The sequence below is a fragment of the Scyliorhinus torazame genome, chromosome 2 (assembly GCF_047496885.1).
Source record: "Scyliorhinus torazame isolate Kashiwa2021f chromosome 2, sScyTor2.1, whole genome shotgun sequence".
Classification (NCBI taxonomy): Eukaryota; Metazoa; Chordata; class Chondrichthyes; order Carcharhiniformes; family Scyliorhinidae; genus Scyliorhinus; species Scyliorhinus torazame.
Genome location: NC_092708.1, coordinates 401,852,889 through 401,878,488, shown reverse-complemented (window position 1 = coordinate 401,878,488; position 25,600 = coordinate 401,852,889). Strand labels below are relative to the sequence as shown.

Here is a 25,600-nt window from a genome sequence, read left to right as displayed (position 1 = left end):
GGGACAGTGTAGAGGGAGCTTCACTCTGTACCTAACCCCGTGCTGTACCTGTCCTGGGAGTGTTTGATGGAGACAGTGTAGAGGGAGCTTTACTCTGTACCTAACCCCGTGCTGTACCTGTCCTGGGAGTGTTTGATGGGGACAGTGTAGAGGAAGCTTTACTCTGTATCTAATCCCGTGCTGTACCTGTCCTGGGAGTGTTTGATGGGGACAGTGTAGAGGGAGCTTCACTCTGTATCTAACCCCGTGCTGTACCTGTCCTGGGAGTGTTTGATGGGGACAGTGTAGAGGGAGCTTTACTCTGTATCTAACCCCGTGCTGTACCTGTCCTGGGAGTGTTTGATGGGGACAGTGTAGAGGGAGCTTTACTCTGTATCTAACCCCGTGCTGTACATGTCCTGGGAGTGTTTGATGGGGACAGTGTAGAGGGAACTTTACTCTGTATCTAACCCTGTGCTGTACCTGTCCTGGGAGTGTTTGATGGGGACAGTGTAGAGGGAGCTTTACTCTGTATCTAACCCCGTGCTGTACCTGTCCTGGGAGTGTTTGATGGGGACAGTGTAGAGGGAGCTTTACTCTGTATCTAACCCCGTGCTGGACCTGTCCTGGGAGTGTTTGATGGGGACAGTGTAGAGGGAGCTTTACTCTGTATTCAGTCTGTGAATAATTTTTAAATTAGGAAAAAGTATTTTTTACCAGCAGAGGTGACTTAGCTTGAAATTGACTAAACAGGTTTGCGTGAATGTTAGAATCATGATTGAGTGTTGCCCTGGGTTACTGTTAATGTAGAGTTTGTACGTTCTCCCTGTGTCTGGGACCCAAAGATGTGCAGGGTAGGTGGATTGGTCATGCTCAATTGCCCCTTAATTGGGAAAGAAAATTGGGTACCCTAAATTTATTTATTTTTAAATGATTGAGTGTTGATGCCGGTGTGTTGGAAAGAAACAGCATTTGCTGTTGGAGCAGGATTTGGGGAATATTAACCCTTTGCTGTTTCTCTCTGATTGCAGGTGCTGCTGTTTATATTCTCCTGTCTGCGGAAGGCAGCCTGGGACTATGGGCGCTTGGCTCTGCTGATGGACAATGACAGGTTCTTCCTGATCCATTGCTTCTATATCCCCTCTTCTCTCTCCAAAATCAAACTGTTCATGTAATTCTCAGAGACAATTTCTCCTTTCAGAGGCTCCATGAGCTTCTCCTGAGGAGCACTATTGCCGTGTGCTCCAAATGGGACCTCCCGAGAGGGATAAGAGAGGGACAAGAGAGACTATCCAGAGCAGCTCCGTTGTGCTTTGTTAGGAGGAAATATTAGAGGAAATGGCAAGAACGTGTGACTCTACTTCCATGTGAAATCAAAGCCTGGTGTATGACAAGGGCATCAAACATTGGATTACATGTTAGTAGAACACTAACCATATCCTGGTAAAGAGCCAGTTACACACACACTCCATATCTGCGTGGGTTTCCTCCGGGTGCTCCAGTTTCCTCCCACAGTCCAAAGATGTGCAGGTTAGGTGGTCTGGCCATGCTAAACTGCCCCTTAGTATCCAGGGATGTGCGGTTGGTTTGCTGGATAGGGTGCAGTGGGCAGTGGAGTGGACCTGGGTAGAGTGCTCTTTCGGACGGTTGGTGCAGCATCTATAGGCCGAATGGCCTCCTTTGCAATGTAGGGATTCTATGACTTGTCCCATCATTCGAGCCATTAGCCAACACATCTAACCTTGTGATGCACTGCTGTCCTCGGCCACTTGGAAAGTAAAAAGACTCATTGCCAATTTGATGATGATTGACTGTCAGTCAACAAGCCTTTTCTCTCCAGTTTTCAATAATTTTACATCTGGTAAAAAGAAATGTTCAAAAAATGTGACAGAAAAGTAATTTTAATGTCCCAATGATTGATCTTCTATTCCTGGAGACTCCAGGGCAGTCTTGGAGGGTTAGAACTCCAATTGGACCCCTCCATACCATAAGATTGTAAGATTTTGGAACAGAAAGTGGGCCATTCGGCCCATCGAGTCTACTTCATGGCTGATCTGATGTTATACTCCTCTACTCCACTTTCCTGCTTCATCCCCATAACCTAATCCTCATCTCCATAAACTAATCCTCATCCCCATAACCTAATCCTCATCCCCATAACCTAATCCTCATCCCCATAACCTAATCCTCTACTCCACTTTCCTGCCTCATCCCCATAACCCTTTAATTCCCTGACTGTCTACCTCAACCTGGAACACACTTAATGACCGAGCCTCTACAAGTCTGTACGGTAAAGATGTCCATAGATTCACTACCCTCCGGGAGAAGAAAATCTGTCTGAAATGGGCGACCCCTTACTCTGAGATTAATCCCTCTGGTCCTAGACTCTCCCACAAGGGGCAACAACCTCTCAGCATCTACCCTGTCAGCCCCCTGAGAATCCTGTAAATCAATAAAGTTGCCTCTCATCCTTCTAAACTCCAATGAGCACAGGCCCGACCTACTCAGCCTCTCCTCATAACAAAATCAGTTTATACCCGGGATCAATGTCGTGAACCTTCCCTGGACTGCCTCCAATGCCAGTCTGTCTGCCCTTACAAGAGGGGAACAAAACTGTTCACAGTATTCCAGGTGTAGTCTAACTACTTCCTTGTATAGTTTTAGCAAGATGTCCCTCTTTTTATACTCCATTCCCTTTGAAATAAAAGCCACCATTCCATTTGCCTCCCCTCTACCTGCCGAACTTGCATGCTGGCTTTCTGTGATTTATGTGCGAGGACCCCCCAAATCCCTCCGTGCTGAAACTTTCTGCAGTCTGTCTCCATTTAAATAACATTCAGCTCCTTTATTCTTCCTACCAATGTGCAGAACTTCACATTTTCTAACATTATGTTCAATCTGCCAAGTATTGGCCCACTCACCTAACATAGATACATAGAAGATAGGAGCATTAATGATCTGGAAGAAGGAACTGAAGGCACTGTTGCTAAGTTTGCAGATGATAGAAAGATCTGTAGAGGGACAGGTAGTATTGAGGAAGCAGGGGGGCTGCAGAAGGATTTGGACAGGCTAGGAGAGTGGGCAATGAAGTGGCAAATGAAATACAATGTGGAAAAGTGTGAGATTATGCACTTTGGAAGGAGGAATGGAAGCATAGACTATTTTCTAAATAGGGAAATGCTTAGAAAATCAGAAGCACAAAGGGACTTAGGAGTCCTTGTTCACGATTCTCTTAAGGTTAACGTGCAGGTTCAGTCGGCAGTTAAGTAGGCAAATGCAATTTTAGCATTCATGTCGAGAGGGCTAGAATACAAGACCAGGGAGGTACTCCTGAGGCTGTATAGGGCTCTGGTCAGACCCCATTTGGAGTATTGTGAGCAGTTTTGGGCCCGGAATCGAAGGAAGGATGTGCTGGCCTTGGAAAGGGTCCAGAGGAGGTTGACAAGAATGATCCCTGGAATGAAGAACTTGTCGTATGAGGAACGGTTGAGGACTCTGGGACTGTACTCGTTGGAGTTTAGAAGGCTGAGGGGGGATCTGATTGAAACTTACAGGATACTGCGGGGCCTGGATAGAGTGGACGTGGTGAGGATGTTTCCACTTGTAGGAAAAACTAGAACCAGAGGACACAATCTCAGACTAAAGGGGCGATCCTTTAAAACAGAGATGAGGAGGAATTTCTTCAGCCAGAGGGTGGTGAATCTGTGGAACTCTTTGCCGCAGAAGGCTGTGGAGGCCAAATCACTGAGTGTCTTTAAGACCGAGATAGATAGGTTCTTGATTAATAAGGGGATCAGGGGTTATGGGGAGAAGGCCGGAGAATGGGGATGAGAAAATATCAGCCATGATTGAATGGCGGAGCAGACTCGATGGGCCGAGTGGCCTAATTCTGCTCCTATGTCTTATGGTCTTAGGAGAAGGCCTTTTGGCCCTTCGAGCCTGCGCCGCCATTTATCACGATCATGGCTGATCATCCAACTCAATAGCCTAATCCTGCTTTCTCCCCATAGCCTTTGATCCCATTCTCCCCAAGTGCTATATCCAGCCGCCTCTTGAATATATTCAAACTAACCTGTCTATATCCCTCTGTAGAATCTATGCCGTGCTCACCACTTGCCTTCACATCTATTTTAGTGTCATTCGCAAACTTGGCAATAGTACATTCAGTTCCCTCGTCCAAGTCATCAATATATATTGCGAATAATTGTGGTCCCAGCACTGATCCCTGTGGCACTCCATGAGTTACAGGTTGTCATCATGAAAATGCCCCTCTTATCCCAACTCTGTCTTCTATCAGTTAGCCAATCCTCTGTCCATGCTAATATACTACTCCCAACACCATGGGCTCTTATCTTATTAAGTAGCCTTTTGTATGGTACCTTCTCGAACCTTTTGGAAATCTTACATCCACTGGTTCTCCTTCATCAATGCGGCTCGTCGCCACCTCAAAGAATTCTAATCAATTTGTCAGGCATGACTTCCACTTCATGAAACTATGCTGAATCAGCCCGATTATATTGAGCATTTCTAAATGCTCTGCTATTACATCTTTTTGTTTTCCCCGAGAAGTTATCTCAGCTCTTGGCTTCAACCACATGCGATGGTAGCGAGTTCCACGTTCTCACTAGTTTGGAGGTGGCAGTTTCTTCTGAATGCCTGGTTGGATTTCTTGGTGACTATCGTAGATTGATGGCCCCTAGTTACGTTCTTCCCCATGTGATGAAGCGTTTTCTCTGTTCAGGTTGAGTATCCCTTATCCGAAATGCTTGGGGCGGAGTGTATATCTGATTTTGGAATTTTTTGGATTTCGGGAATATAATGTGATAAAGTGCATGTGCAGCGTGTGGGGAGCTGCGTATGTGCAGCGTGTGGGGAGCTGCGTATGTGCAGCGTGTGGGGAGCTGCGTATGTGCAGCGTGTGGGGAGCTGCGTATGTGCAGCGTGTGGGGAGCTGCGTATGTGCGGCGTGTGGGGAGCTGCGTATGTGCAGCGTGTGGGGAGCTGCATATGTGCAGCGTGTGGGGAGCTGCGTATGTGCAGCATGTGGGGAGCTGCGTATGTGCAGCGTGTGGGGAGCTGCATATGTGCAGTGTGTGGGGAGCTGCGTATGTGCGGTGCATTTGGACCTGGGCATGTACAGTGTGCTGGGACCTGTGCATGTGCGGTGCATTGGGACCTGTGCATGTGCGGTGTGCTGGGACCTGTGCATGTGCGGTGCATTGGGACCTGTGCATGTGCGGTGTGCTGGGACCTGTGCATGTGCGGTGTGCTGGGACCTGTGCATGTGCGGTGTGCTGGGACCTGTGCATGTGCGGTGCATTGGGACCTGTGCATGTGTGGTGCATTGGGACCTGTGCATGTGCAGTGTGCTGGGACCTGTGCATGTGCAGTGTGCTGGGACCTGTGCATGTGCGGTGTGCTGGGACCTATGCATGTGCGGTGTGCTGGGACCTGTGCATGTGCAGTGTGCTGGGACCTGTGCATGTGTGGTGCATTGGGGCCTGTGCATGTGCGGTGTGCTGGGCCCTGTGCATGTGCAGTAAGCTGGGACCTGTGCATGTGCGGTGTGCTGGGACCTGTGCATGTGCGGTGTGCTGGGACCTGTGAATTTGTGGTGCATTGGGACCTGTGCATGTGCAGTGTGCTGGGACCTGTGCATGTGCAGTAAGCTGGGACCTGTGCATGTGCGGTGTGCTGGGACCTGTGCATGTGCGGTGTGCTGGGACCTGTGCATGTGTGGTGCATTGGGACCTGTGCATGTGCGGTGTGCTGGGACCTGTGCATGTGCGGTGTGCTGGGACCTGTGCATGTGTGGTACATTGGGGCCTGTGCATGTGCGGTGTGCTGGGCCCTGTGCATTTGTGGTGCATTGGGACCTGTGCATGTGCAGTGTGCTAGGACCTGTGCATGTGCAGTAAGCTGGGACCTGTGCATGTGCGGTGTGCTGGGACCTGTGCATGTGTGGTGCATTGGGACCTGTGCATGTGCGGTGTGCTGGGACCTGTGCATGTGTGGTGTGCTGGGACCTGTGCATGTGTGGTGCATTGGGACCTGTGCATGTGCGGTGTGCTGGGACCTGTGCATGTGCGGTGTGCTGGGACCTGTGCATGTGTGGTGCATTGGGACCTGTGTAAGTGCGGTGCATTGGGACCTGTGCATGTGCGGTGCATTGGGACCTGTGCATGTGCGGTGCATTGGGACCTGTGCATGTGCGGTGCATTGGGACCTGTGCATGTGCGGTGCATTGGGACCTGTGCATGTGCGGTGCATTGGGACCTGTGCATGTGCGGTGCATTGGGACCTGTGCATGTGCGGTGTGCTGGGACCTGTGCATGTGCAGTGCATTGGGACCTGTGCATGTGCGGTGCATTGGGACCTGTGCACGTGCGGTGTGCTGGGACCTGTGCATGTGCGGTGCATTGGGACCTGTGCATGTGCGGTGCATTGGGACCTGTGCATGTGCGGTGCATTGGGACCTGTGCACGTGCGGTGTGCTGGGACCTGTGCATGTGCGGTGCATTGGGACCTGTGCATGTGCGGTGCATTGGGACCTGTGCATGTGCGGTGCATTGGGACCTGTGCATGTGCGGTGCATTGGGACACTGCGCATCACCCTGAAACCTTCCCAGTGCCTTATGGGATTTCCCACTCGTCATGCTTGAAAAAAATGCAGATTCGGAATTTCACGGTTCCGGAATTTCGGATAAAGGATGTTCAACCTGTATCCGCTGTATCAAATCCTTCACCACTTTAAAAATCTCTGTTAGAATACCCCACCCGGCCTTGTTTCTGAGAAAAGAGACAGAATCTGTTCATCCAGTCCTGAGATGTCTGCCCGTGCGGATAACCATTGAGGGAGGCCTCTCTGCCCACCCCGACCTCTCCTGCCTGTCCCTCCCACACCGCTGCCCCTTGCCTTCTTCTCCAGGCCTGCTTCCACTCTTCCTTCCCTGTCCCTTCACTTCTCTTTCCATTCCTCCCTGCCCAGACCGGCCCTACTGTGTCCCTGACATGTCCTTTCTATCTGTGACTATCAGCGCCTCGGGGATGTGGTTTTCAGCAGTTGTGTTCAAAGCTTTTCCTTTATTTTCCGCAGCCTCACCTCATTATTTTATGGTGAACAGACAGAAAAAGAGAAATCTCCATCTGAAACCAGTCCAACTGAACTGGAAAATAAAGATGTGGTAAGTCAGCAAGTCAGCTTGCAGCCGTGTTTCCTGTGCCCTCAGTCCCAGCACTGTCGTTACTGCTTTGTTTCTGATATTGAACCGTATTGAGTTCTGGAAGTGCAAATATACAACAACTATAAACTTCACTCAAAAACAGAAGTAAAATACTGTGGATGCTTGAATCTTGAATAAAACAGGAAATGTTGGTAATATCCAGCAGGCCAGGCAGCATCTGTCGAGAGAAAAACCATTTATGTTTCAGGTCAATTACTGTTCATTAGAACTGGGAAAAGCTAGAAATGTAGGGCGCGATCTACGGGCCGCATTCCGCTCTCGCTCGAGCACACCGCGGCTGGTAGAGCCTGGCAGAGGCCTCCCGCAGGCTTCCCGGCAACCTCTACACCTCGTGAGATCTACCCTGATCTCACGTCGGAATTTAAACCCTGCCCAAAATGGGCATGACCAAACACCGCGCGTCGATGTCGGGTTTAAGCCTATTTTGGCAAGCTTACCCAGGATCCACCGCCCTCCCGGGATCCACCGCCCTCCCGGGATCCACCGCCCTCCCGGGATCCACCGCCCTCCCGGGATCCACCGCCCTCCCGGGATCCACCGCCCTCCCGGGATCCACCGCCCTCCCGGGATCCACCGCCCTCCCGGGATCCACCGCCCTCCCGGGATCCACCGCCCTCCCGGGATCCACTGGCATCATGGGTTCCAGCGGCCTCCCATGGAGGCTGCAGCCGGGCGCCGTTCAGTACAGGTCCACACAAACCAGGCCTTCGGAGGCCCCTGGGTGGCTAGGGATAGGGCAGGGTGGCCCCCTGGCCCTCCCCTTTAAACGGGGGCACCTTGGCACTGCCACACTGGCACTGCTAAGGTGCTCAGGTTGCACTGCCAAAGTTCAGGGCCTGAAGGGGGCCGTCCATGAAAGGAGGGTGGAGGGGCTATGAAGGGAGGGGGGTGCTGGACGGGTAAGTAGGAGTCTCTGGTGGATTGGGGTGGGCGTCCTGGAAGGGGGGTGGGTTATGTGAGGGGGCCTGAAGTGTGAGATGTTTTAGTTGCTGTGATATGAAGAGTCTAAACTTCTGTTCCTTTTTCACAAACACACATTTATTTCATTCCAACAGCCTCTGCAAAAAACTCTAACCATCCATCACCTGACAGAGGCCACCTGAAGCCCCTTTACATATCAGTGTCAATTAATGGATACTTAACATAAATGAGACAACTAATTACAATAGAACATAGAACATAGAACGATACAGCGCAGTACAGGCCCTTCGGCCCACGATGTTGCACCGAAACAAAAGCCATCTAACCTACACTATGCCATTATCATCCATATGTTTATCCAATAAACTTTTAAATGCCCTCAATGTTGGCGAGTTCACTACTGTTGCAGGTAGGGCATTCCACGGCCTCACTACTCTTTGCGTAAAGAACCTACCTCTGACCTCTGTCCTATATCTATTACCCCTCAGTTTAAGGCTATGTCCTCTCGTGCCAGCCATTTCCATCCGCGGGAGAAGGCTCTCACTGTCCACCCTATCCAACCCCCTGATCATTTTGTATGCCTCTATTAAGACTCCTCTTAACCTTCTTCTCTCCAACGAAAACAACCTCAAGTCCATCAGCCTTTCCTCATATGTCTCTTAACCCATTACTTAACAGTCTCCCCTTCCTTGGAGAAAAAAAAAAATTAAGTGAAAACAAAATTTCAAGAAACTCAAAAACACACACATGATTTCCGCCCCCTTTTTTTTGTTTGAACGAGAAAGAAAAAAAAACAGTCACAGAAACAAGCGCCCTTCATTAACAATATCCAAAAGTTTCTGTGAACTCGCCCCTCTTTTCGTAAAACAGTCTGACAGTTGATAGCTCCTGTCGACCCATTTAATTTTTGTTATTTCCCCTCTGTCCAACATCTGCTTCAAACTTGCGATGTCTATCCGTAACCTCTTTTCATTGACACTTTTTGTAGAGTGCACATTTTCCCACAGGGATTTATTGTCAATGTGACAGTCAATAGGTATATTACCCAAATCCCCTAATCCCAAAATTTCTGTCAATGTCATACTTATATAAAAGGCCATATCCACCGCCTCTACAAGGCATAACGTCTCAGCAGCCAAAGTGCTTTTTACCACTCTCCTTATTTTCTTTGTTTCCCACACAAGCGGGCAACATTTACCATTGTTCCCCAAAAGAAAAATTATAAAACCTCCTGCACTTGAAACCCCATCACATAAATTTGCGTAGGACGCATCACTATAAACTATGAGTTTCAAATGCTTAAGGTCACCTAAAACCGGGAACTTCAAAACACAGTCCTGCATTTTTAGTTTGGCCAACGCTTTATTTGCTCTTATTATGTCTTCCACTTTGGGATCATTCATTTTTGTACTCAACTCTAAGACATCAAAACTCACGTCCGGTCTAGTCTGTCTACCTAACCAGTTCAGTTGCCCAATTAAACTTCGCAGTTGCTCTTTTTCTATCTTTGAAAACATTGCGTCTTTTTTGAGAAACTCAGCCACGACTAATTGCTATTGGGGTGATGCTTTCCAAATAAGATTGCTGACGTAAAGTTGCCCCCAACTTAGTCTGTCCAATTTCCAGTCCAATATATTTAAATGCACCGGAAGCCTGACTTCCAACCCTGAATTCTTCCCTCAAACCAGAAATTACAATAGCTTCAAAAACACGAGTCCCACCCCACAAAAAAATCATCGACATGCATCATAAAAATGCCAGAAAGATTTCCTTTATAGTGCCAGTAAAACATTGCAGGATCTGCTTTCAACTGGCAACAGCTTAACTTTAACAAAACTGACCTTACCGAAAAATACCAGACTCTAGATGCATCATTTAATCCATATACACATTTGTTCAACTTCCAGAGTACCCCTTCTGTGTTAGCTGCTTCTTTAGGAGGGCGGAGAAAAATGTCTCTCCGGAGCTGATGCCCCTGCAAAAAGACAGCTTTTATATCTATAGATTGGCATTCCCATGCCTTTGTGGCTAATAGAGCCAAGAAGATCTTTAAAATAACCTTTCCTGCTGTAGGTGAATCTACCCTTAAATCCTGATCTTCTAAGTTTTCTTCAAATCCCCTTGCCACAAGCCTGGCCTTTGCCTTATAAGTTCCATCCGGAAGAACCTTTTCCGTGCAAATCCATCTGTGGGGTAGAGCTCTTTGTCCCCTATCCGGTACTTCCGTGTATACCCCAAATTCACTCCAACTATGCAATTCTTGCTGTTTAGCTTCTTTAATAACTTTTTCATCTAATTTATTTGAAGCCACCAAAATCTCACGTGCATGTGGGCTTCTACTCCTATTAGTATTTGTAGTCTTACTCCTGTTCCATGATCTTGACAAACTACATCCCCTCTCCTGCCTGGTATCTCGTTCTGTACTGCTACTGCTTGATCTTTCCCTTCTGCTGTGGGATGTCCTTTCAATAGTTCTCGACCTTTTCCTGCGGACCTGTTCACTATCCGATGTACTATCTGAACTGGCACTGCGTTTCTGTGCCCTCCATTTTTGAACTTTGTTTTCCCAATCCATTGTCTTGACTCCTTCCCCTGAATGCTGTACATTCAACCAATGTTTATACTTTCCAGTGGCCTTCCCTGCTCTACTAATAACAGTTGCATCCTTCCATGACTAGACCCTTCAGGCAAGTATGTCACTTTTGTACCGACTTTTGGCAGTTGCACTTTCGGACAAATGGCCTGTTCTAATTCATCAGAAGTGTTGTGTTCCTCCACAGAAACCCTGTCTATATCAGTTAATTGGTCCTCATAGTTCTGTAACATGTGCGTACCAGATGACTCTGGTTCTTCGTCTGCTCTGTCTAAATTTGAAAATTTGTAATCTGTACCCATTATCCTTGATGAATGTACCCTAATAGTTTGATTACCATGTTGCAAAATAATTGTTTTGCCATCTATGCCTATGATCTTCCCTGGGCCTTTCCATTCATTAGAATTGTCTCTCTTATAGTATACCATGCCTCCTTGCTGAAAAACGGCATCTGATGGCCGTACGTTATGTCTTAAAGCTCTGCAAATTCTTTCAGAGACTTCTGCTTCCAAAAAAGCTTTTCTACTGCTGTGTAATGCATTTAAATGTTCAGCAAAACCAGAGCTAATTGTAGTCCCCTCCCAAGCTGGAGGCTGGTCATCCAAAATGGACAGAATTTTAGTATTTCTACCAAACATTAATTGATAAGGACTATAGCCCCCAACCATCTGCAATGAATTCTTTGCATGTACTGCCCATGCTAAAGCTGAATTAAGCCTGCAATTTGGTCGATCTGCCAAAATTTTCCGAAGAATGTCAGCGATGACAGCATGATTTCTTTCACAGACACCATTACTAAATGGGCTTTCTGCAGCCGTATTCATAACTCTGATATTCATGTTTTCACACATATCCCTAAACTCATCATTAGCAAATTCTCCCCCATTGTCTGTAAGGAATTTTGCCAGTGGACCCATTCCTGTCCCTATCCATTTTTCCACGATTTGATCCAGAATTACTCTCTTTTCTTTACTTCGTACAATCATTGATTGACTAAATCTGGTTGCTAAATCTACAAAATGCAAAATAAATATATTATTTGCTTTATCCCAGATCTTAAGGTCCATGGCCACAATGTCGTTAAAATCCCTGGCCAAAGGTAGGGTTACTATCGGCCGTGCTGGTGTCCTTCTGTACTTCCTACAAACTTCACTGCAGTCACTAACCTGTTCTATCAGTTTAGTATAGGCGTCATCTCTTACCCCTGCACCCTTTAATAAATTTTTCAGTCTCCGAGGAGACGGATGTGCAAATTGCCTATGCAGTTTTAATATCACAAGCTTTTTATCAGCTAAAGTCCCATTTTCAACTGCCATTAACACATCCTTAACCACTATACTTTAAATATTATTTGTCAGTAATGGACTACAATAGTGTCCCGACTGTGTAAATTGTAAGTCCACCGTCTTTCCAAAACCTGTTGCCTTATCCTGTTCCATATCCAGTTTCATGTGTGCTTTCTTCATCGACGGTCTGCTCAGAAGCAAAGGTACCTCACTTGATACAACATCCGTGCTAATGAAATGATTCACTCCGGCAATATTGCAAGGGATCACCACTCTTTTCAGCGACTTCAGAGTATTATCATCCCCAAACCTGAAACTTGTGGAACTTTCAAATTCCTTAACCTTGTTACGATTTTCAGCATTCAAAGAGTCCAGGTAACATTTTAACCAGTCAATTCCACACACAGTAGATGTGCAGCCACTGCCCAATACAGCACAGTTGAAGGATTCTGCAACCAACACCCTCATTACCGGCGTAAAACTGCTTGTCAATAGGACAATGCCTTCTTTCCGGTCACTATCTTTTTCCTCTTCTGACTTTTCCGTGTCATGTGTCGCCTCAAACACTCTATCATAACGAGTTGGACAGTTGAAAGCATAATGGTATTGAGAGTCACATCGAAAACATCGATTTATCATGCCCCGTGCATTTCTGGGTTTCATCTTCCTATTGTAGGATCTAACTGGGTTTCTGTCTTCATAATTTCCTTGTCTCGGTCGCCTTCTATAGTCTTGAGCCCTGTTCGTAGCCATACGATTTCGCCATCCTGTTAGTAGTGTATCTTCCATATTCTGCCTTATTGCAGGCTGACCTATTTGGGTCATCAGAGCCATCGGAATCGAATGTTTCCCCAGAAACTTTTGTAAAGCTTTTGTCATCTGTTCGAATAAGGTATCCTTATCAGTAAACTGAACTCCTGTCAAAACCAGGAGCCTATCCATGTTGCTCACTCTAGCACAGTCAAGTAATTTAAGCATTAGTAAACTAATTAAACATAATTACTTAATTATAATTTAGAGGGGTATCTAAGCCAGAGATCGGAGAGTATTGTATTTAGCTTTCACATTTATAGTAGAAATCTGGTGCTAGGAAACATATAGTTAACAGTAACATTTTTTAAAAAACTTTTAAATTTCATTTACTAATTAATTGACGCAATGTCAATTAGAGGGGTGCAGTGCTCTGACTGTGAGATGTGGCAGGTCCGGGAGGCTTCCAGTGTCCCGGGTGGCTTCATCTGCAGAAAGTGCACCCAACTGGAGCTCCTCACAGACCGCATGGTTCGGTTGGGGTGGCAGTTGGATGCACTTAGGAGCATGCACGTGGCGGAAAGCGTCATAGATAGCAGTTATATAAATGTGGTCACACCCAAGGTGCAGGCAGAGAAATGGGTGACCACCAGAAAGGGCAGGCAGTCAGTGCAGGAATCCGTTGTGGTTGTCCCCCTCTCGAACAGGTATACCTTTTGGATACTCTCGGGGGGGATAGCCTATCAAGGGAAAACAGCAGCAGCCAGAGCAGTGGCACCACGGCTGGCTCTGATGTTAAGAAGGGAGGGTCAAAGCGCAGAAGAGTAATAGTTATAGGGGACTCTATAGTCAGGGGCACAGATAAGTGCTTCTGTGGATGTGAAAGAGACTCCAGGATGGTATGTTGCCTCCCTGTTGCCAGGGTCCAGGATGTCTCCGAACGGGTAGAGGGCATCCTGAAGGGGGAGGGCAAACAGGCAGAGGACGTTGTACATATTGGTACTAACGACATAGGCAGGAAGGGGCATGAGGTCCTGCAGCAGGAGTTCAGGGAGCTAGGCAGAAAGTTAAAAGACAGGACCTCTGGGGTTGTAATCTCGGGATTACTCCCTGTGCCATGTGCCAGTGAGGCTAGAAATAGGAAGATAGAGCAGCTAAACACGTGGCTAAACAGCTGGTGTAGGAGGGAGGGTTTCCGTTGTCTGGACCACTGGGAGCTCTTCCGGGGCAGGTGTGACCTGTATAAGAAGGACGGGTTGCATCTAAACTGGAGAGGCATGAATATCCTGGCCACGAGGGTTGCTAGTGTCACACTGGAGGGTTTAAACTAGTATGGCAGGGGGGTGGGCATGGGAGCAATAGGTCAGAAGGTGAGAGCATTGAGGGAGAACTAGGGAATAGGGCCAGTATGGCTCTGAGGCAGAGCAGACAGGGAGAAGTTGCTGAACACAGCGGGTCTGGTGGCCTGAAGTGCATATGTTTTAATGCAGGAAGTATTACGGGTAAGGCAGATGAGCTTAGAGGTTGGATTAGTACTTGGAACTATGATGTTGTTGCCATTACAGAGACCTGGTTGAAGGAAGGGCAGGATTGGCAGCTAAACGTTCCAGGATTTGGATGTTTCAGGCAGGGTAGAGGGGGATGTAAAAGGGGTGGCGGAGTTGCGCTACTGGTTAGGGAGATTATCACAGCTGTACTACGGGGGGACACCTCAGGGGGCAGTGAGGCTATATGGGTAGAGATCAGGAATAAGAAGGGTGCAGTCACAATGTTGGGGGTTTACTACAGGCCTCCCAACAGCCAGCAGGAGATAGAGGAGCAGATTGGTGTAGAAGATTGTAGTTTAGTCGGGCAGTATGGTCGGCACGGGCTTGGAGGGCCGAAGGGCCTGTTCCTGTGCTGTACATTTCTTTGTTCTTTGTATAGTTAGACAGATTTTGGAAAAGAGTAAAAACAACAGGGTTGTTGGAATGGCAGACTTCAACTTCCCCAATATTGACTGGGACTCACTTAGACAGGGCAGAGTTTGTAAGGAACATCCAGGAGGGCTTCTTAAAACAATATGTAGACAGTTCAACTCGGGAAGGGGCTGTACTGGACCTGGTATTGGGGAATGAGCCCGGCCAGGTGGTAGAAGTTTCAATCGGGGAGCATTTCGGGAACAGTGACCACAATTCAGTAAGTTTTAAAGTGCTGGTGGACAAGGATAAGAGTGGTCCTAGGGTGAATGTGCTAAATTGGGGGAAGGCTAATTATAACAATATTAGGCGGGAACTGAAGAACCTAGATTGGGGGCGGATGTTTGAGGGCAAATCAACATCTGACATGTGGGAGGCTTTCAAGTGTCAGTTGAAAGGAATTCAGGACCGGCATGTTCCTGTGAGGAAGAAAGATAAATACGGCAATTTTCAGGAACCTTGGATAACGAAAGATATTGTAGGCCTCGTCAAAAACAAAAAGGAGGCATTTGTCAGGGCTAAAAGGCTGGGAACAGACGAAGCCTGTGTGGAATGTAAGGAAAGTAGGAAGGAACTTAAGCAAGGAGTCAGGAGGGCTAGAAGGGGTCACAAAAAGTCATTGGCAAATAGGGTTAAGGAAAATCCCAAGGCTTTTTACACGTACATAAAAAGCAAGAGGGTAGCCAGGGAAAGGGTTGGCCCACTGAAGGATAGGCAAGGGAATCTATGTGTGGAGCCAGAGGAAATGGGCGAGGTACTAAATGAATACTTTGCATCAGTATTCACCAAAGAGAAGGAATTGGTAGATGTTGAGTCTGGAGAAGGGTGTGTAGATAGCCTGGGTCACATTGAGATCCAAAAAGACGAGGTGTTGGGCGTCTTGAAAAATATTCAGGTAGATAAGTCCCCAGGGCCTGATGGGATCTACCCCAGAATACTGAAGGAGGCTGGAGAGGAAATTGCTGAGGCCTTGACAGAAATCTTTGGATCCTCGCTGTCTTCAGGGGATGTCCCGGAGGACTGGAGAATAGCCAATGTTGTTCCTCTGTTTAAGAAGGGGAGCAAGACTTCCGGTTGCAGCGATGCGGAGCTAAGCCGCACGAGTCGGCAGCTCCCGCTGTTACGGACTTTCTGGCTCTCTAGAGGAGCCCCAACGGGAAATTTTCGAAGACGCTCCATGTGGGAAGGGAAGAGGGAGGTCCCCCTTCATCGTTTATGGACCGGACCAGAAGCGAAACGGCCAAAAAAACAGCATTGGAGCAGCGGGAGAAGCGAGGGGAAAAAAACAAAATGGCGGCGGCCGGGGACAAAGCGGAGTGCGGGCCGGAGCTGCAGGAGTTCATCAAGCGCTGCTTCGAGGAGCTGCGCAAGGAGATGCTGGTGCCTATGCTGTCGGCAATTGAAGGACTAGGGATGACCCAGAAGGCCCACGAGGTAAAGATCCAGGAGGTACAGAAAAGAGTCAATGAGAATGAGGACGAGGTCTTGGGCCTGGCGGTGAGAGTGGAGCAGCACGAGGCGCTGCACCAAAGGGAAGAAAGGCGGGAGGGGGAATGGAAGAACGCACACTGATTGGGAGATTCCCACACGGGGGGGTTAATGGGACGGCGGGGGAAGCCGGGGTCAGCAGGTGTCAGCTGACTTACGGGAGTGTTATGGGCGGAGCAAAAAAGCTAGACACGGGTCTAGCGGAAAGGGGGGGGGGAAGGGTGGAAAACAGGGTTGCTGCTGCACTGGCCGAAGGGGAATGGGACACAGAAGAGATGGTCGGGGCGGGGGTCTCCCGTCTGGGGGACTGGAAGGTGAGGGCGGCACGGGACTGGCCTAGAAAAGGAGATGGCTAGTCGGCGGGGGGAGGAGGAGTGGGGGGGGGGGGGGGGGGGGGAGGCCCCCCAATCCGGCTGATAATGTGAGGGGCCTGAATGGGCCGGTAAAGAGGGCGCGAGTGTTCGCGCACTTAAAGGGACTGAAGGCAGACGTGGTCATGCTCCAGGAGACACTCTTGAAGGTGGCGGATCAGGTCAGGTTAAGAAAGGGATGGGTAGGACAGGTATTCCATTCGGGGCTGGACGCGAAGAACGGAGGGGTGGCAATATTGGTGGGGAAGCGGGTGTCGTTTGAGGCCAAGAATATCGTAGTGGATAACGGAGGGCGATATGTGATGGTGAGCGGTAAGTTGCAGGGGACGCGGGTGGTATTGGTAAATGTATATGCCCCGAACTGGGATGATGCCGGATTCATGAAGCGCATGTTGGGGCGCATTCCGGACCTGGAGGTAGGAAGCTTGATAATGGGTGGGGATTTTAATACGGTGTTGGACCCAGCACTGGATCGCTCCAGATCTAGGACCAGAAAGAAGCCGGCGGCGGCCAAGGTGCTTAGGGGGTTTATGGATCAGGTGGGGGGAGTGGACCCGTGGCGGTTTGCAAGGCCGCAGGCCAGGGAATTTTCTTTTTTCTCCCACGTGCACAAAGCCTACTCCCGGATAGATTTTTTTGTTCTGGGCAGGGCGCTGATCCCAAAAGTGGAGGGAACGGAGTATTCGGCCATAGCCATTTCAGATCACACCCCGCACTGGGTGGAACTGGAGTTGGGAGAGGAGAGGGACCAACGCCCGCTGTGGCAGCTGGATGTGGGACTGCTGGCAGATGAGGTGGCGTGTGGGAGGGTGAGGGGGTGTATCGAAAAGTACTTGGAGGTCAACGACAACGAGGAGGTGCGGGTGGGGGTGGTATGGGAGGCGCTGAAGGCGGTGATCAAGGGAGAGCTAATCTCCATCAGGGCTCATAGGGAGAAGATAGAGGGAATGGAAAGGGAGAGGCTAGTGGGGGAGATTTTAAGAGTGGACAGGAGATACGCAGAGGCCCCGGAGGAAAGGTTACTTGGGGAAAGACGACGGCTCCAGACGGAGTTTGACCTGTTGACCACAGGGAGGGCAGAGGCACAGTGGAGGAAAGCGCAGGGGGCGACCTACGAGTATGGGGAGAAGGCGAGCCGGATGCTGGCACACCAGCTCCGTAAGAGGATGGCAGCGAGGGAAATAGGTGTAGTTAAGGATGGAAGGGGAGCTACGGTGCGGAGTGCGACGAAAATAAACGAGGCATTCAAGGCCTTCTATGAGGAGCTGTACAGATCCCAGCCCCCAGCGGGGGAAGAGGGGATGAGACGATTCCTAGACCAACTGAGATTCCCGAGGGTGGAGGAGCAAGAGGTGGCTGGTTTGGGGGCACCAATTGGGTTGGAGGAGCTGAGCAAAGGTCTGGGGAATATGCAGGCAGGGAAGGCCCCGGGACCGGACGGGTTTCCGGTGGAGTTCTACAGGAAGTACATAGACCTGTTGGCCCCGCTGCTAGTGAGGACCTTTAATGAGGCAAGGGAGGGAGGGATCCTGCCCCCGACAATGTCGGAGGCGACGATTTCTTTGATTCTAAAGCGGGACAAGGACCCACTGCAATGTGGATCGTACAGGCCGATCTCTCTCCTCAACGTGGATGCTAAGTTGCTGGCAAAAGTGCTGGCTACGAGGATCGAGCACTGTGTCCCGGGGGTGATTCACGAGGACCAGACGGGATTTGTAAAGGGCAGGCAACTAAACACCAATGTGCGGCGGCTCTTAAACATGATAATGATGCCATCAGTGGAGGGAGAGGCGGAGATAGTGGCAGCTATGGACACGGAGAAGGCCTTTGACCAAGTAGAGTGGGAGTACCTCTGGGAAGTGCTGTGTAGGTTCGGGGGAGGGTTTATCAGTTGGGTTAAGCTCCTTTACAGTACCCCGGTGGCGAGTGTGGTTACGAATCGGCGAAGGTCAGAGTATTTTCGTCTGTACCGGGGGACGAGACAGGGGTGCCCCCTGTCCCCCCTGTTGTTTGCATTAGCAATTAAACCCTTCGCCATATCATTAATGGAGTCTAGGAAATGGAGGGGGTGGTCCGAGGGGGAGAGGAGCATCGAGTGTCGCTTTATGCAGATGATGCTGTATGTGGCGGATCCAGTGGAGGGGATGGTGGAGGTCATGCAGACTCTAAGGGAGTTTGGGGAGTTTTCAGGCTATAAGCTTAATGTAGGGAAGAGTGAGCTTTTTGTAGTACAGGCAGGGGACCAAGAAAGGGGGATAGGCGATCTACCGCTGAGGAGGGCGGAGGGGAGTTTTCGGTACCTGGGGGTCCAGATAGCCAGGAGTTGGGAGGCCCTACATAAACTGAATCTGACGAGACTGGTGGAGCAGATGGAGGAGGATTTCAAAAGATGGGACATGTTACTGCTCTCGCTAGCGGGTAGAGTGCAGTCGGTCAAAATGGTGGTCCTTCCAAGGTTTCTCTTTGTGTTTCAGTGCCTTCCCATCGTGATCACCAAGGCCTTTTTTAAGAGGGTAGACAGGAGTATTATGGGGTTTGTGTGGGCGAATAAGACCCCGAGGGTAAGGAGAGGGTTTTTGGAGCGCAGTAGGGACCGAGGAGGGTTGGCGCTACTGAATTTGGGGAGCTACTACTGGGCAGCAAATGTGGCGATGATCCGTAAGTGGGTGATGGAGGGAGAGGGGGCGGCATGGAAGAGGTTGGAGATGGCGTCCTGCAAAGGAACGAGTCTGGGGGCGCTGGTGACGGCATCGCTGCCGCTCTCGCCGTCAAGGTACATCACGAGCCCGGTGGTGGCGGCAACGCTAAAGATCTGGGGGCAGTGGAGACGACACAGAGGTGCGATGGGAGCCTCGGTGTGGTCCCTGATCGGGGTAACCACCGGTTTGTCCCGGGGAGGATGGACGGGGGGTTCCACAGCTGGCATCGGGTGGGGATTAGAAGAATGGGGGACCTGTTCATTGATGGGACGTTTGCGAGCCTAGGGGCACTGGAGGAGAAGTTTGGGATACCCCCGGGAAATGCTTTCAGATACTTGCAGGTGAGGGCATTTGTGAGGCGGCAGGTGAGGGAATTCCCGTTGCTCCCGGCACAGGAAATTCAAGACAGGGTGATCTCGGGTGTATGGGTCGGGGAGGGCAAGGTGTCGGCAATATACCAGGAGGTGAAAGAAGAGGGGGAAGCGCTGGTAGAGGAGCTGAAGGGTAAATGGGAGGAGGAGCTGGGGGAGGAGATTGAGGAGGGGCTATGGGCTGATGCCCTATGTAGGGTTAATTCCTCCTCCTCGTGTGCCAGGCTCAGCCTGATACAATTTAAGGTGGTTCACAGAGCGCACTTGACGGGGGCGAGGCTGAGTAGGTTCTTTGGGGTGGAGGACAGATGTGGGAGGTGCTCAGGGAGCCCGGCGAACCATGTCCATATGTTTTGGTCATGCCCGGCACTGGAGGGGTTCTGGAGAGGAGTGGCGGGAGCAATATCTCAGGTGGTGAAAGTCCGGGTCAAGCCAAGCTGGGGGCTAGCAATATTTGGAGTAGTGGACGAGCCGGGAGTGCAGGAGGCGAAAGAGGCCGGCATTCTGGTTTTTGCGTCCCTAGTAGCCCGGCGAAGGATCTTGCTAATGTGGAAGGAGGCGAAGCCCCCCAGCGTGGAGGCCTGGATAAATGACATGACTGGGTTCATTAAGCTGGAGAGGATAAAGTTTGCCTTGAGAGGGTCTGTGCTGGGGTTCTACAGGCGGTGGCAACCATTCCTAGACTATCTCGCGGAGCGTTAGATGAGGGTCGGTCAGCAGCAGCAGCAACCCGGGGGGCGGGGGGGGGGGGGGGGAGGGGGAGGGGGATGTCTCGGGAAGGGGGGGGGGGGCGGAGGGGGGAAGGGGAGTCTGCCTGGGGGGTATTTGAGCAAGAGAACACATGAAAGATCTGGAAAACTGGCATGGACGGGAGGAATTCAGTGTACAAAGCTCTGTAACATATCGTTTTACCATGTTTATATCTTGCTATGTGCGTTATCTTTCTATTTTGTTACGAGGGGGGGTGGGGTTTTTGTTTGTAAGGGTGAAAAATTGTGTTAAAATACTTCAATAAATATATATATATTTTTTTTTAAAAGGTGAGCAAGGATAATCCAGGGAACTACAGGCCGGTGAGCCTTACGTCAGTGGTAGGGAAATTACTGGAGAGAATTCTTCGAGACAGGATCTACTCCCATTTGAAAGCAAATGGACGTATTAGTGAGAGGCAGCACGGTTTTGTGAAGGGGAGGTCGTGTCTCACTAACTTGATAGAGTTTTTCGAGGAGGTCACTAAGGTGATTGATGCAGGTAGGGCAGTGGATGTTGTCTATATGGACTTCAGTAAGGCCTTTGACAAGGTCCCTCATGGTAGACTAGTACAAAAGGTGAAGTCACATGGGATCAGGGGTGAGCTGGCAAGGTGGACACAGAACTGGCTAGGTCATAGAAGGCAGAGAGTAGCAATGGAAGGATGCTTTTCGAATTGGAGGGCTGTGACTAGTGGTGTTCCGCAGGGATCAGTGCTGGGACCTTTGCTGTTTGTAGTATATATAAATGATTTGGAGGAAAATGTAACAGGTCTGATTAGTAAGTTTGCAGACGACACAAAGGTTGGTGGAATTGCGGATAGCGATGAGGACTGTCAGAGGATACAGCAGGATTTAGATTGTTTGGAGACTTGGGCGGAGAGATGGCAGATGGAGTTTAATCTGGACAAATGTGAGGTAATGCATTTTGGAAAGTCTAATGCAGGTAGGGAATATACAGTGAATGGTAGAACCCTCAAGAGTATTGAAAGTCAGAGAGATCTAGGTGTACAGGTCCACAGGTCACTGAAAGGAACAACACAGGAGGAGAAGGTCGTCAAGAAGGCATATGGCATGCTTGCCTTCATTGGCTGGGGCATTGAGTATAAGAATTGGCAAGTCATGTTGCAGCTGTATAGAACCTTAGTTAGGCCACACTTGGAGTATAGTGTTCAATTCCGGTCGCCACACTACCAGAAGGATGTGGAGGATTTAGAGAGGGTGCAGAAGAGATTTACCAGAATGTTGCCTGGTATGGAGGGCATTAGCTATGAGGAGTGGTTGAATAAACTCGGTTTGTTCTCACTGGAACGACGGAGGTTGAGGGGCGACCTGATAGAGGTCTACAAAATTATGAGGGGCATAGACAGAGTGGATAGTCAGAGGCTTTTCACCAGGGTAGAGGGGTCAATTACTAGGGGGTTTAAAGTGCGAGGGGCAAGGTTTAGAGTAGATGTACGAGGCTTCCAGCGTCCCGGATGGCTTCATCTGCAGAAAGTGCACCCAACTGCAGCTCCTCACAGACCGCATGGTTCGGTTGGAGCAGCAATTGGATGCACTTAGGAGCATGCAGGTGGCGGAAAGCGTCATAGATCGCAGTTACGTAAGTGTGGTCACACCCAAGGTGCAGGCAGAGAAATGGGTGACCACCAGAAAGGGCAGGCAGTCAGTGCAGGAATCCCCTGTTGTTGTCCCCCTCTCGAACAGATATACCCCTTTGGATACTGTCGGGGGGGATAGCCTATCAGGGGAAAACAGCAGCAGCCAGAGCAGTGGCACCACGGCTGGCTCTGATGTTCAGAAGGGAGGGTCAAAGCGCAGAAGAGTAATAGTTATAGGGGACTCTATAGTCAGGGGAACAGATAGGCGCTTCTGTGGACGTGAAAGAGACTCCAGGATGGTATGTTGCCTCCCTGGTGCCAGGGTCCAGGATGTCTCCGAACGGGTAGAGGGAATCCTGAAGGGGGAGGGCAAACAGGTAGAGGTCGTTGTACATATTGGTACTAACGACATAGGCAGGAAGGGGCATGAGGTCCTGCAGCAGGAGTTCAGGGAGCTAGGCAGAAAGTTAAAAGACAGGACCTCGAGGGTTGTAATCTCGGGATTACTCCCTGTGCCACGTGCCAGTGAGGCTAGAAATAGGAAGATAGAGCAGACAAACACGTGGCTAAACAGCTGGTGTAGGAGGGAGGGTTTCTGTTATCTGGACCACTGGGAGCTCTTCCGGGGCAGGTGTGACCTGTATAAGATGGACGGGTTGCATCTAAACCGGAGAGGCATAAATATCCTGGCCGCGAGATTTGCTAGTGTCACACGGGAGGGTTTAAACTAGTATGGCAGGGGGGTGGGCACGGGAGCAATAGGTCAGAAGGTGAGAGGGTTGAGGGAGAACTAGGGAATAGGGACAGTGTGGCTCTGAGGCAGAGCAGACGGGGAGAAGTTGCTGAACACAGCGGGTCTGGTGGCCTGAAGTGCATATGTTTTAATGCAAGGAGTATTACGGGTAAGGCAGATGAACTTAGAGCTTGGATTACTACTTGGAACTATGATGTTGTTGCCATTACAGAGACCTGGTTGAGGGAAGGGCAGGATTGGCAGCTAAACGTTCCAGGATTTAGATGTTTCAGGCGGGATAGAGGGGGATGTAAAAGGGGAGGCGGAGTTGCGCTACTTGTTCAGGAGAGTATCACAGCTATACAGCGAGAGGACACCTCAGAGGGCAGTGAGGCTATATGGGTAGAGATCAGGAATAAGAAGGGTGCAGTCACAATGTTGGGGGTATACTACAGGCCTCCCAACAGCCAGCGGGAGATAGAGGAGCAGATAGGTAGACAGATTTTGGAAAAGAGTAAAAACAACAGGGTTGTGGTGATGGGAGACTTCAACTTCCCCAATATTGACTGGGACTCACTTAGTGCCAGGGGCTTAGACGGGGCAGAGTTTGTAAGGAGCATCCAGGAGGGCTTCTTAAAACAATATGTAAACAGTCCAACTAGGGAAGAGGCGGTACTGGACCTGGTATTGGGGAATGAGCCCGGCCAGGTGGTAGATGTTTCAGTAGGGGAGCATTTCGGTAACAGTGACCACAATTCAGTAAGTTTTAAAGTACTGGTGGACAAGGATAAGAGTGGTCCGAGGATGAATGTGCTAAATTGGGGGAAGGCTAATTATAACAATATTAGGCGGGAACTGAAGAACATAGATTGGGGGCGGATGTTTGAGGGCAAATCAACATCTGACATGTGGGAGGCTTTCAAGTGTCAGTTGATAGGAATACAGGACAGGCATGTTCCTGTGAGGAAGAAAGATAAATACGGCAATTTTCGGGAACCTTGGATGACGAATGATATTGTAGGCCTCGTCAAAAAGAAAAAGGAGGCATTTGTCAGGGCTAAAAGGCTGGGAACAGACGAAGCCTGTGTGGCATATAAGGAAAGTAGGAAGGAACTTAAGCAGGGAGTCAGGAGGGCTAGAAGGGGTCATGAAAAGTCATTGGCAAATAGGGTTAAGGAAAATCCCAAGGCTTTTTACACTTACATAAAAAGCAAGAGGGTAGCCAGGGAAAGGGTTGGCCCACTGAAGGATAGGCAAGGGAATCTATGTGTGGAGCCAGAGGAAATGGGCGAGGTACTAAATGAATACTTTGCATCAGTATTCACCAAAGAGAAGGAATTGGTAGATGTTGAGTCTGGAGAAGGGGGTGTAGATAGCCTGGGTCACATTGTGATCCAAAAAGACGAGGTGTTGGGTGTCTTAAAAAATATTAAGGTAGATAAGTCCCCAGGGCCGGATGGGATCTACCCCAGAATACTGAAGGAGGCTGGAGAGGAAATTGCTGAGGCCTTGACAGAAATCTTTGGATCCTCGCTGTCTTCAGGGGATGTCCCGGAGGACTGGAGAATAGCCAATGTTGTTCCTCTGTTTAAGAAGGGTGGCAGGGATAATCCCGGGAACTACAGGCCGGTGAGCCTTACTTCAGTGGTAGGGAAATTACTGGAGAGAATTCTTCGAGACAGGATCTACTCCCATTTGGAAGCAAATGGACGTATTAGTGAGAGGCAGCACGGTTTTGTGAAGGGGAGGTCGTGTCTCACTAACTTGATAGAGTTTTTCGAGGAGGTCACTAAGATGATTGATGCAGGTAGGGCAGTAGATGTTGTCTATACAGTAGATGTTGTCTATATGGACTTCAGTAAGGCCTTTGACAAGGTCCCACATGGTAGACTAGTACAAAAGGTGAAGTCACACGGGATCAGGGGTGAACTGGCAAGGTGGATACAGAACTGGCTAGGCCATAGAAGGCAGAGGGTAGCAATGGAGGGATGCTTTTCTAATTGGAGGGCTGTGACCAGTGGTGTTCCACAGGGATCAGTGCTGGGACCTTTGCTCTTTGTAGTATATATAAATGATTTGGAGGAAAATGTAACTGGTCTGATTAGTAAGTTTGCAGACGACACAAAGGTTGGTGGAATTGCGGATAGCGATGAGGACTGTCTGAGGATACAGCAGGATTTAGATTGTCTGGAGACTTGGGCGGAGAGATGGCAGATGGAGTTTAACCTGGACAAATGTGAGGTAATGCATTTTGGAAGGGCTAATGCAGGTAGGGAATATACAGTGAATGGTAGAACCCTCAAGAGTATTGAAAGTCAAAGAGATCTAGGAGTACAGGTCCACAGATCACTGAAAGGGGCTACACAGGTGGAGAAGGTAGTCAAGAAGGCATACGGCATGCTTGCCTTCATTGGCCGGGGCATTGAGTATAAGAATTGGCAAGTCATGTTGCAGCTGTATAGAACCTTAGTTAGGCCACACTTGGAGTATAGTGTTCAATTCTGGTCGCCACACTACCAGAAGGATGTGGAGGCTTTAGAGAGGGTGCAGAAGAGATTTACCAGAATGTTGCCTGGTATGGAGGGCATAAGCTATGAGGAGCGATTGAATAAACTCGGTTTGTTCTCACTGGAACGAAGGAGGTTGAGGGGCGACCTGATAGAGGTATACAAAATTATGAGGGGCATAGACAGAGTGGATAGTCAGAGGCTTTCCCCCAGGGTAGAGGGGTCAATTACTAGGGGGCATAGGTTTAAGGTGAGAGGGGCAAAGTTTAGAGTAGATGTACGAGGCAAGTTTTTTACGCAGAGGGTAGTGGGTGCCTGGAACTCACTACCGGAGGAGGTAGTGGAGGCAG

The 25,600-nt window shown here is 49.4% G+C and overlaps 1 protein-coding gene across 3 annotated transcripts in view; it reads left to right on the top strand.

Moving 5' to 3' along the window:
• tmem63c (transmembrane protein 63C) overlaps positions 1-25,600 on the top strand; it is a 536,405-nt gene that overhangs the window by 216,834 nt on the left and 293,971 nt on the right. For all 3 annotated transcript variants that reach the window (XM_072494521.1, XM_072494522.1, XM_072494517.1), the window contains 2 exons: positions 1,011-1,090; positions 7,076-7,163. In XM_072494521.1, coding sequence (XP_072350622.1) covers positions 1,011-1,090; positions 7,076-7,163 — 168 coding nt within the window. The remainder of the gene's footprint in view (positions 1-1,010; positions 1,091-7,075; positions 7,164-25,600) is intronic.